The 13,178-nt window shown below is 41.4% G+C and overlaps 1 protein-coding gene across 3 annotated transcripts in view; it reads right to left on the bottom strand.

The window, feature by feature from the left end:
• Positions 1-13,178, bottom strand: part of MALT1 (MALT1 paracaspase) — a 316,500-nt gene that overhangs the window by 206,465 nt on the left and 96,857 nt on the right. For all 3 annotated transcript variants that reach the window (XM_069220240.1, XM_069220250.1, XM_069220255.1), the window contains one exon: positions 8,449-8,627. In XM_069220240.1, coding sequence (XP_069076341.1) covers positions 8,449-8,627 — 179 coding nt within the window. The remainder of the gene's footprint in view (positions 1-8,448; positions 8,628-13,178) is intronic.

Raw genomic sequence — 13,178 nt, 5'->3', positions numbered from 1 at the left:
CGCAGTGAAGTCGAGGAAGTGTGACGCGCTCGTGGATATTGATACCGGCGTTAGGAACGGAACCTCATTGGACACTGGTTACCATGGCGGCGGCTTCATGGAACTTGTAGTTTTTTTGTTTATTCTGTGTTTAACTTTGAACTTGCTCTATAATAAAAAGTGAAGAAAGATCTGCATAATCCTCGCCTCCGTGTCCTTAATAGAATTGAAACTTTCCTTCACAATAGCTAGGAAATTTTGCATTCCTCCTGAATCTGTAATCGTTAAGAGTTGGGCCTGGAGAGGATGGCAAGAATGGTGTAGGAAAAATGTCATACTGGAAAGTCATACATTTTTACATTTTACATTTGCCCAGATGGCGCACTGTCTCAAGCTGAAAATTGGAAAGGTGCACCCCACTGATGTACCTCTGAGTTTACACCAGAAGCTTCCTGCCCCAGTTAGTCTACTTGTAGACCTTCCAATGGCTGCACTGTGCAGAGAAATATTTCTTTGTCAGTTATGCTGCAAGACTGGGAGGGGTGAAAATTAAACAGCACCCTTAGTTTTTTTTTTGTTTTATCCCTACAACTAGAATAACATTTTATACACTACTGATGACACAAGGTAACTGTTGAATCTTGCATGGCACATGACCTGCTTCAACATACACCCAAAAAAGTATCTGGACTAATATTGAAATGCTGCCAACATTGCACACCAAATACTACAGTGCTGAAGCACCTATCTGGCTGCAGGACATCCTCGTTTGGCACAAAGCCTCTTATATATACACACTTGCTATGGACGTTCCCTTTCCTGCAAACTTGCTGCGAACCATATGGCTCAATATACACACATATTGCATCAACATATACCCAAGGAGTATATAGACTAATATTAAATGGTGCCTCCACTGCATGCCAAATGCTATAGTGAGAAATTGTCTATCTGGCTGCATCACTGACAATTATGCCATCCTACATTGACACAGAGTCCTTTAAGCTAACTTACTCACCATGCACATTCCTTTTCCCCCTGTCGTAAACTACAGTCTGGGGTACCTATACACCTTTGGCCTCTAAACACAATATATACGTTTGGCTATCAGTGGTGATGACGCAGAAAAAGAAGGACCAACATATATTCATATATCATGTAACCAAAATCGTATAATGTAGTGTGATTTTAGTAAACAAAACAATGTACGTGGGAAATTGTGCCCTCAGAGTAGTTCGCCAATATTATAAACGAGCTTTATTAAACATGAAGAATTGAAAATTGTAGTAATCCATCATAATTGCAAATGTGGGCCATCATTTCTTATTGAAACCGTTTGTACTTAGCTTAAATTTAGTAGAGGCTTTGGCCTAGTTGCCTGGTCTCAAATTCTAACTGCGTGGCTTTTCCTTGAACTAATAAAATGAATATTTTACTTTAAAGTTGTATTTTTCCAGTAGGGATGACTAACATACTTATCTCCAAGGTTTCGTACTAGGCAAGTTTCATCCCCTTTGAAGCAAGGTCAGTCTCTGCAGGTGCGGACAATAAGAGCCCTGATACCGAAAATAATTGGCAAACCATGTTACAACTTGTGTTCCAAGGCCCCAAGGACAATGTATGCATAAATGAGTACTAGGAGAAAGACACTTTCCATTGGTCAAATTGAAGCCATCCTATGAACCCTCCAATGGAAGACCCTGCAGAATTTGGAATGTTTCTTACTTAAACCCACTGGACAAAGAGAAGTCAGCCATTTTCCTTGATGCCATCTTTGAAGCCAAACGCCAGACGCCATTTAAGACGACATCTTGATGCCCTTTTCTCTGGCACAGAGAAAGAGACTTTGAGAATTCTCACCCTAGAGACTTTAACTTTAAATTGCCCCACTCTCCTTGCTGCTGCAAGGAAACTTACCCTTAACTTTGCCCCTTTGAAATCTGCCCCATGCTGATCGAACCGGTACCTGAAGGACGAAGACTTTCTTGAATGCTGATTGTAATTGGTAATTATTAAAGGATAATTGTATTATGCATTGTGTTTTCCCTTTTAGGTACCAACTGCTATTTTTAGGGCCCGAGCTAGAAGTTTTCCAAATTTGTGTTGACTAAATTCGTTTTGCATGAAGCCCCACATGCCAATGCTAATTAGAGGTTAGTCGAGGTATGCACTTGACGCACCATGTTGAATTGAAACCTTGTCATGCTGACCGATGTATGCAATTAGTCAAGTTCAATTACTCATATTAGTGATTTGTATTGCTATAACTGAATGTATTATTATTCAGATTTTGCGTAGATTGTGTTTCTTCCGCCACTATGGACAGCTAGTAATGTTCGTATACATATATCAATTGGTTTTGAGACTTATATACATTGTGCTAGCTTTGTTAATATAGGGAAATAAATTCAGTAACTATTAATAAACTGGTGTGGTTATTCATGACCGAAAGGTCATGGCGCGTCGAAATACAAGTGTTATTGATTCCTAATGTGTTATTTTGATCTATTAATTGAGTAATGGCTATTGGTTACAATAGTTATTGATTATTGATTTAAGTGACCCGACTATTCAAGGATGAGGAGAGCCCAACTCGGCTAAAAGGTTCACCGACCTCCAACGTGTCCAGGTACAGGTAATTTACAAGGGCTGGATGCGTTATCAGTGGATATGTTAAAGCAAATGATCATTGCAAGTCAGGCATGGCAATTTGTGTTGAACAATATGACCTGTGCCAGATGTTCTCTTTACTGAAGTCTCCTGTCAAGGTACTACTGCCAATCAATTATAGCCAAACCATGAACTGCTTGTAGGGGTTGCCGAGGCATGACACTTTGTCTGACCCACCTATGCTGCACAAACAGGTTTATCCTAAGAGATGCACCTTCTGTTAATCTGGCACGCCTCTAGAGCTCAATTTATTTCTAAACTGGTATGCCCCGAGTGGAAGTTCAGTACATCCTAAACACAGCTACTGGTTATTTGGAGTGTTTTTGCTAGACATTTTACCAATACAGCAGCCAACTGTGGACTATAATGGCCCAATAACTCTACTGTGCACCTAGTGCTGTGAATGTTGAATTCTGGTAATTTTATCAATCACATCTGTGTCAAGTTCCTTGGAATGCTCTATTGCAGACAAAGGTCTTATACGGCAGGAATCATCCTGCTTCCTGGGACTGCACAAACCCAGTTATGCCCATTCCCCTCTGCAAAAGGCATTTTTCAACTGCCAGGGCATCCTGGAAGCATATGGTGTTGTAGCTATGGTGTTTGTTGCTGCCACAATACAGACAGCTAAATGTTGACTCTTGCAACCAGAAATGTGCAGCATCAGAAAGTAGTGTGACAAAAAACTTTGGCTGTTATGACGTCATGGTCCTCTGAGAATGCACAGGTGCTGCCAAGCGCGCATTGATGGGAGTGATCAACTGCAGTCTGCCTTGCAAGCCAAGTGCTGTGCAGCTTCCAGGGCCACTTCTGGGTCATAGACCTGAATGATCGCCACACTTAGCTCAGTGTCTATGGAAAGCATTATGAGTGAACTCAAAGACACTTATTGCTGCCACAGCCTGGTATCAACCCCTTAAAGATAAAGAGGTTACGCAGACCTGCCTTCATCGAGTATGTGCCAAGACGTCAAACAGCGCTCCCTGCCATGGATGCATTATTTCACTGCGCCGCCATGCTGCCTAGCTGCATACCTGTGGTTCTTACACAGACCGATGTTACCACTCCAGTGATAGGTTGGAACCTGGGTAAAAACTAGGGGAGGAGAACTGAGACGGTCCTGTACATTGGATAATTCTTATGAATGTTATACACCTTATGACGTTACCTTAAATGACTTGACCCAAGGAGAAGGCATCCTAATCGCAGTGTGGACAAGATTAGAGTACCACAACTGGTAAGTCCACTCCTTCAATGCTTAGACACCCGGTGTGAAAGAAGACTGCGAATGAAATATTCGGTCAGGTCTGGCCTTTAAGTCAGGATAAGTACTTTTGTTGTAAACACAATAGAATTATGGTCTAACGCATCATAGGTATTGTTAAAGGCAATAGGCTATCACTTGTACGTTAGCTAGTCAAAGCTTGTAGGTTTAAATGTTCTCAGAAATGTCCTCTAATGTTGTCTCACTGTAACTGGGGCTTCAGTTTCGTATACTATGGTTCTACCTGGATACTTTGGATATAACTGTAATTCTGTGTGGTATTTACCTCTGTCTTATAAAGAACTACCCTTTAAATTGAGAACGAGACTGAGAATATGTTGAGTGTTAAGTATGTGAAGGGGGTTAAACCCACATCACGACTTTCCTGGTGGTGCCTTTGACTGCTCTGCTTTCTGTGCCCTGACCCAAGGGTGTGCTTGGTTTTCGATTTGGGATTCTCTGAAATACCTAAGTGCATTTCGTCAAAATGAATTTGCTTGTCCTTATCGAAAGCCTACACAGACTTCATTTGTGCAGACTAATAAACCACCATCCAAATAGGTAGAGTAACAAATCTTTCTAATTCATTTTTTTAAAATTTATTTTATCTAATGCAATTTCTTGACTGGAGACCCCTGCCAACTTTGATACAGTGTATTGATTTATTATGCAGTATGTTGACACACGTTTTGCACCAAATTTTAAACAGGGTGTGAGGCATGGTCCCCCAAACCTAAAAATTAGTAGTTCTGAAGCCGAACAGAACTGGCTAGGGTGTCCATAGTTGTATATCACCGGACATACTTAGCTCGTCTCCGTATCCGTATGTATGTAGAGCCCCAACCTCTCGTCCTCATTTGCCACACTCCTGTGAGGCCGAGTCCAAGTGCTAAAGCAAACAACAGGGCCATGTTGTATTTTGTGAACCCCATGCAAAATTCAAATCACCTGATGGTGGCACTTATAGTTACCGTTCCTGCTGTGGTTTTTGGCTGCCAGGCCAAACGTGCAATAGCAGCATATGGAATCAAGGAAAGTGTGTGTCTTAGCTACATCTGCCAATGGACCTGTAATTTCGTTTAATATATGTGAATGCACACGGGCTCATCTAACAATGACAATATCCCCAGACTTGTCCAATGGGGGGGAACAGGGAGGATTTACCTAGTGCTACTTATCTGCATCACTCAATAAGTGGACCAGGCTACCTGCTGGAGAACCAAATATGTTCACTGCAAACCCGTTGCTGTCCCAGCCTCGTCCTCTGACTGGGATGTGGCGAACCACGACAAGCAACTCCAAGCGCCTGCTGTTAACTGAAGAATGGAAGCACCTGAGAACTTCTTCTAATGCAACCTGGAAAACACCCTGGGGAAGAAATGGCCAGGCTGGACCTCTTCAAGGCTGCTGAGCCAAGGTCTCCAAAACTATATATTAGATAGCACCTCAAGAATCTGATGTTGGGTCTGTGAAACACTTGTGACAATACAAACGACGAGAGCCCAAAGCAGTGCTGAAAATAAGGCACTGGACATAGGGAGAAAGGGGTGGACTGGGGTTCTGTTTTGCATGAAAATGCTGGTTCTACTACCAAGGAACTGCGCACCAACCCATCACTGAGGAACAGATGTGGGCCCGCTTAAATGACAAGGTTGAGGCAGGGCATATGAAACAATGGAACGGATACCCGTCAAGCCCCACAAGATGTTAATATGCTGGCGGTGCAGCACTAGCCGCAACAAAGACTGCTGGTTCCCTATTGTGGTTACATCGGAGGTCAGACTGACCAACCGACAAGTCCACAGAGCGCAGGAGAGCATTTGTTGAATGTAGCATTTGGGAAGGGAGAGGGGGGGTGCAAGAGGCCCCAGCAGTAGGATCGTTCACCCTAAACTCACCTCATACGAACCAAACTCAAACTGGCTGCTGGTCACTAGAAGACCAGTCCACAACATGGCCCCATGCTAGTCATCCAAGGGGCTTAGACCCATAAAAGAGGTCATAGGTTACACCTGGGCCCTACCCCAGAAGTGACTTTATTGGAAAGACACGTGTAACACACTCGGACGCAAGGGCTTGTTTGAAGCAATGCTTTGTAACTCCACCCAGAAGAGGTTGTGCCTGTCATAGGGGGTGCAGAGCTATGCCAGTGTCTACAGGCTATGTCACACTCCCTGCTTGAAACACGGGCAGCAACATTCCCTGAGCAAGACTGCAGATCAGAAAGGACAACAATACATTTTAGAACATATTTGCACAACACTCACTGTGCAAGTGCTGTGCAAGACACTTCACACACAAAGCACATAGCCGAGAAGCACTCAAACTTTAAAATGCAACAACTAATCTGAAAAAGATTGTGCTCCCTTTGCAATTTCAAAATACGCTTAACTGGCTGCCTTCACATTCAGTGCAATTTAAAACAACTTTCTTTTTTAAAACCCAAGAACAGCTAACTAACAGCTGTATCTCCAGATAGCGCTAGTTCTAAGTCTGTGCAGTGCATCTGGTAGATGGTGGCAGCAATGCAACTACAGAATCGAAGCTAGGGATATTGAGATACACGAATAGTGTGTACAGAATTTCGAGGGACGAAATATCAAAAGGTAACTTTGAAGATGTATAGCGTCAATGCAGATTTATGTGCAGTTAGGTATAGGAAGTCTATATTAATCACACATTTATAAGTGGCTGACACTTCCATGAGAAGCAAGGTCACTAAGTTTCTATGGGAAATACACGCTTCCTATATTGCACTGTGAATAAAAAAATATGCATCTTTTTAGCCTTGCAAAATCGACTAAAGCTTCCCCAAAAGCAGCTATTTAATCCTTGCAAAATGACAAAGCATCAAATCTTGCATTTGAGCACTGTAAACCAATTTATGCATGCCTCAATGCTCTACAAACCAGAGACAGCAGACTCGTTATTTTACCTTTACATGCTGCAAAGCCAGTCATTTAATTTGTGTGCTGAACATAAGAAGGGTGGGTTACTACTAGGAACCAGTGATGTTTGACGCAGGCATATTGGACCCAGACCTCACTAGAGTTCAAAGATCAGAGTGCGACCTGGCTTAAACTTATCATAAAATAAAACAATGTTGGTCAGATTCGAGGCTCAGGTAAGAATAATGTATGCATGAGTATGGCCTCCAACCACACTAAAATGCCACTAAAAGATACTGCTTGTCAATTTGGAAACAAAAAATTTGATAGGCGATTTGACTGTTATTGGCTAATACCAAGAGATTCATATGTAAATCGGATTTCTATTGTAAATTTACTGAATAAAAGTATTTCTTTGGGAGTTTTATGGAACACTTCATGGAGCACACGATAAGTCTCATCAAACGAGCTCTGAAGTAGGGCTAATTTTGAGCAATACATTTTTCACAACTATTGTAATTTCTACTGCATCCAGTTATTTGGTGGATTGTGTTTAAAAGTTATTACTGAATTTAAAATTATGTTTTATATAAAACTGGAACAATATTTTTTTAGCAAGTCACCATCTCAAAAAGGCTGTTATAAGCCGCACAGCTTTGTCCTTAATGGTAGCGTGTCTACAACCATGTGCTTTTTATGGGAAATGCTACAAAAGTACTCTCTGGATATTACTAAACTAGGAGACATGGATAGGGGTGGGCCTAACTCGTGTAATTTCAGGTAGTGTAATCCCTGAAATTACAGAAAAGTTACACGAAATTATGCATAATAATTACGCAAGATTGTGCATAATTACTCGAAAGGCATCTTGCACTAAACAGATTAGCCAAACGGTCCATTTGGGTAAATATTCAACTTGAAAATGTAATTTCAAGTTGATTTCTGGTTACCCGGGTTCGGATTCACAGTTTTGCATTTACAAATTACCCAAATGGTCAGCTCGGGTAAAAAAAATAAAAAAAAAAATCTACCTGAAATATTTGTTGACCATCTACAGTAAGGGAACTGCCACGGGCGTTCAAAACACTGCAGTTCACACTAACATTTGCACTTTCACACACAAAAATTACTTGAACTGTCAGCAGAGTAAAAAATCTACCTGAAAAGCTGCTTGTGTTAAAAAATTAACCGAACATTACATAGTGTGTTAATAAATCTCTCCAAAACTATACAATGTGGAGCAATGACGTAATATTGATAGTTTTGCTTAGATTTTGTTATGCAAAATTCCCATAATTACGCAAGTTACTCCAGCGTGATTAAAAATTAACCTGGACATGACTACAACACCCCAGCTGTAGCACATGATGAACCAAAGCCTTCAGCAGCTTGCCTTCATCTGAAAGACAAATAAGTATCAGCCATAAAACCCCATGTTTTGGTTCAAGTGTCATTGGCTCAGTGGAGGTGTGTATTTATTCCGTATTTAGACTGGGATGAGACTTTGTGGTCCATTTTAATTATGCAAATGAGATTATATTCGAATCAGGGCACACCAGCTGTTCTTAAAGAAGAGGACACTGTATTTTATTGCTTGTCGAATGCAGTGCAGTGACATTCGATAAGGTATATGATATAACGTCCTACCTTGTAGAGCTTGGCGTTTCCATCCTTCAACAGGCAGCCATTTCTGTACCACTGGTAGCAAGGGAGGGGTTTGCCAGTCGCCTCACACTCGAGCACAAGCGTGTCCCCAACAGCCAGCTTTTGAGGTTGGGGTTGCACCACGATGTTCAGTCGGTTGTCAGAGAAGCCTGCCGTGCTGCCTACAACATAAGCACATATCAATATTTAAATGCATCGAGCTACCTACTGATCAGCGGATATCCCCTCATACCATAAAAGAAGAACTTTGCTTCTTGTATCCGCCTTTAAAACTTAATTTTGCAAGCACTGTATAATTTTGCCTTTTAATTGCCTATTCATTGCATAACCGCGCCTTACCCCTTAAACATGCATAGAATAACTCTCCACATTCTTCCACTGGACAAGTGTCAGAATTATTTTTTGTCACGTTCCCAGTTTGTAGCAAAATAAATCACGTCGCTCTGCTCACTTTCACACTCCACCACATATAGATGGCCGACTGCTTTTTGTGATGATCTCGTAAAGTAGGAGTTCAGGCAGCGCTTCACAGCCAGATACGAGGTGTCTATGGCAAACATGTCGCTCCAGTCCCTTTACACATTTAGTTCCTGACGTCAGTGTTAAGACTAGTCAAGGACATCATTATTTTGACACCAACGGCTGCCTTTGAATAAACAGCTGCGTCACCGAAACGGTTTACAAAAAGATGGTGAAATAATGGAATCTACTAGCACTATCACTACGTCCAAAAATAACTAACTTTATTTTCAACCCTACAAAATATTGAGAGAAAATAAATTGATCAAGCATTGGTGAAGCCAATATGGTTGACTATTTTAAAAATTAAGGTGCTTGTTCATTGACTGGCTAGTTAGTGTGAGCGGTTGTGTGGGTCCATGAGCGGTTGAAAGACAGACTGGCGAGTTAGTGTGAGCGGTTGTGTGAGCGGTTGTGTGGGTCCATGAGCGGTTAAAAGTAAGATTGGTGAGTTAGTGTGAGCGGTTGTGTGAGCGGTTGTGTGGGTCCATGAGCGGTTGAAAGTAAGACTGGTGAGTTCGTATGAGCGGTTGCATGGGTCCATAAATGGGTATATGTAAAGTCAATGTATATATGCAGTTAGGTATAGAAAGTCTATACTTACTTAACTTTCGATATTTTGTCATTAGATATCGCATCCACGATATTTGGTGCATATGAAATTCCTAGCTCGATATTCTGGGAATCCACAAACCACAACCTCTCTACCGGAGGGCTACTGCTAACAGCAAGCTTGCTCTGCCAGCACTGCAACACTTCAGATGAACAGTTGCCCTGCCTCACAAATGTAGAAAATGTATTTGTTGTGGACTTTCTTTCTGTGCTGTCACCGTGCTATCTGAAGAAGACCTGCTTCATAATGAACCTTGTAACGCTTCGAAATATCAGTCTAGTCTCCATGCTCCAATGCACATCAGCCTGCACCAGGACTCAGGCTGCTCCTGGACAGAAGCTGCCACAGTAGTAATGAATCACAAACACAAACATAAGGCACGCCTTGCGTTTCAAATAACCACACACTCACAGCCCGTTCCTCAGTCAAGAACAAAGGCTGCACTTTCAGAGCCTGCTTTTCGGGGCAGAATGGATAGTGAACTCTGATGTAGGCCACCATCATTTCTTTGTCACTCCAATCACAAATTTAGATATGGCTGACACCTGCATGAGAAACAAGGCCACCATGTTTTAAAGGGAAATGTAAAACCGACAAGCGGTTGTGTGGATGCATAAGTGGGTGAATTTAAGAAGGAGTCAAGAGATGGATGCATTAGCACATTGGTGACTGAAAGTATGGAGAATTATATGTTTACCACAAGGATGAATGGTTGTATCTTTTTAAAGATTTCTGATTTGGCTCCTTTCTAACTTAGCTGCCATCCGCCATTCCTGTAGTGGGATGTTGGACTTTGGTCTGAAAAACATATCTGGTTGTTCATTGTGGAGATTCTCCTTTCTCCTTTGGGGACATCTTGTTGCTCATGCAAAGAGGAGTACCAGCCATCCTTGAGAAATGTGTAATGAGGGCAGAAAAACTTCATCAAATACCATATCACTTCTCTTGTTGGAAATCTTGAGCTTGTGGTCTCCACTAAATTGGGGCTCACCTGGGCTGAACTCCTGATTCTATAGGCTCTGGAAAGCAATGTGAAACAAAGTTCACTTCGGTTTCATTGATGTGTGTAACCTTTGTTTATTTAGTTTAGTGGGTTACAACAGCTCAGCCACCCAACAAGACAGAAATGTTTCTTCACCTCCCTCTTCTCAGCTCCCGTGCCACTCCATCAGTCTGCGTTCCGATTCTCCTCTTATGTCGCCGATGACATCAGAATAGGAATACTACATACCCCCCTCCTTTCAATACAGACTTGAAGATTCATGACTGAGGGAGTTAAAGCACTGCTGTACAAGAATTAAGAATAACACAACAAAAAAACATATATACAAATGACAATAAAAAAAAAATGTTCAACATAGACTTTTTGAGAAAAAGAAACAACCCTGCACTTTCCGAACAGACGTCCTTCGAGAACACCATATAGATTAAACATAGTCTTTTAAATAAGCAGGGCTTTGCATTTTTCTATCAGACTTCCTTAGCGGTACACCGATGGGAATGTTGTCTTCTACCTTCTGTGAATTGTCTTGTACAACTCTCCCTTTACACACAACCACTCTGTTGAGATTCTAAACACGATGATCATTAGTTCTGATTACATTGTTGAAAACTTTGATGACTCATCGGTTTAGACAACTTGTTACCACAAGACTGTAAACCAGGACGTTTTATCATAACTAGGTCACCTACATTTACCTTAGTCACCTTAACAGAATGGCTACGATCAAAATATAGCTTGCTATTATCTATTTTAGCAGATTCACTCTCTCTCCATTGCTTATCTTTACCGGTCCGATTATCGTTCCCCAAAAATGGGTTAACCCAAGATGGTTCAATTACAGTATTGGGATGCCTCCCACGAAATAACTCAAAAGGAGACATACCAGTGGTTGTATGAGGTGTAAACCTGTACACTCCAACTCTTTTGATGATTTCATCCTGCCAGCTCTTACCGTCACATTCAGCTAAGGCTATGTTTTCTTTTAATACTCTACTGAACCTCTCTACCATTCCATTGGATTCCGGATGGTATAGAGCACATTTTTTGTGCCTGATACAACACACACACCAAGAAATGTCTCAATTTTTTTGGAAATTAGCTGTACTCCATTGTCAGTAGGCAATGTTTCAGGAATACCTTCCCTTATGAAAAGATCTTTTAGAAAGTTTATGACATGTAAAGTTTCAAAGCCTCTGGAAAAACACATTTCAGGCCAGCCGGAGAACATATCTATCACAACTATGGCATAGCTTTCTTGGCCACCACTATGCATTGGCCCTAAAATGTCCAACGCAATGTCTTTCCACGGTTTTTCAGGGAGATTTATCATCATCAACGGTTGAACTTTTGGCTTCCTGCTTTTCTCACTCCCAGCACATTGCATACATTCTTTTACCAGGCATTCAATTTGCGTATCCATACCTGGTCACCAATAGCTGGCCCACATCCTCTCCTTTGTTTTAGAGATGCCTAAATGACACTTATGGGCTATGTTTATCAACTCTTCCCTTAATTTGACTGGAGGGATTAGTCCTGTGCCACGTAATAGCAAGCCTTCCTTGGTTGCCAACTGATCTTTGACCAACCAAAAGGCTTTACACAGATCTCCCCCCTGACGTTTGTATTCCCAACCAGGACTTATAAGATCCATTACCTTTTGTAAAGTAGAATCTCCCTTAACTACTTCACGCCATCTATTTTCCGAAATTATTTCATAATCAAGTTCACACACAACATTTGTATAGTTCTCAGTAGTACCATTGTCTAGATGATCAGTTTTGTCCTCATCCACCAATCTTGATAAAGTATCTGCAATTACATTTTCTACACCAGGAATGTATTTCACCTCAAAACTGTACTCTTGTAGATCAACCACCCATTTGGATATTCTGGATGAAATAGAATCAATGCCCTTCTTATTGAAAACTTCACACAATGGTTTGTGATCGGTTTTAACAGTGAACGTAGTACCCCACAATAATGTTTTCAGTTTTTTTATAGCCCAATGTACTGCAAGGGCTTCCCCTTCAATCACAGAATGCCTGCATTCTGAACCTTTGAGGCTTCTTGATAAAAACATAATAGTATTATCCTGACCACACCCACCTTGCTGTAAGAACGCAGCAAGACCTTAGAGGCTGGCATCAGTGGTAAAAGAGAACTTTCTTTTGGATCAACATTTTTAAGTTTAGGGGCTAGAGCTAACATTCTTTTGATTGACTCAAACTCCTTCCCACACTCCTCATTGCATACAAAGCTTGCTACTTTTTTTAAGAGACCCCTCATGTTGTATGTTCGGCAAAGTTCTTAACAAATGTGTGATAGTACTCCACCATACCCAGAAAAAGCGTGAGCTCTTCTTTAGTAGTGGGAGGACCCATCTCTTGAATAGTATTTCGGAATGACAACTTCACCTGTTATGGTGCGGCCCAGGTAATCGATGGTGTTCGTACCAAATTTGCATTTCTCTAACTTCACAGTCAGATTATGATCACACAACCTCTTTAAGACTTGTCTGACCCTTGCATCATGTTCATCCCGGTCTTTACCATACACCAAAATGTAATCCTGATATAC

This window comes from Pleurodeles waltl, chromosome 1_1, assembly GCF_031143425.1.
Source record: "Pleurodeles waltl isolate 20211129_DDA chromosome 1_1, aPleWal1.hap1.20221129, whole genome shotgun sequence".
NCBI classification, from domain to species: Eukaryota; Metazoa; Chordata; class Amphibia; order Caudata; family Salamandridae; genus Pleurodeles; species Pleurodeles waltl.
The sequence above is the reverse complement of the archived record's forward strand: the minus strand, read 5'-3'. Positions and strand labels throughout refer to the sequence as shown.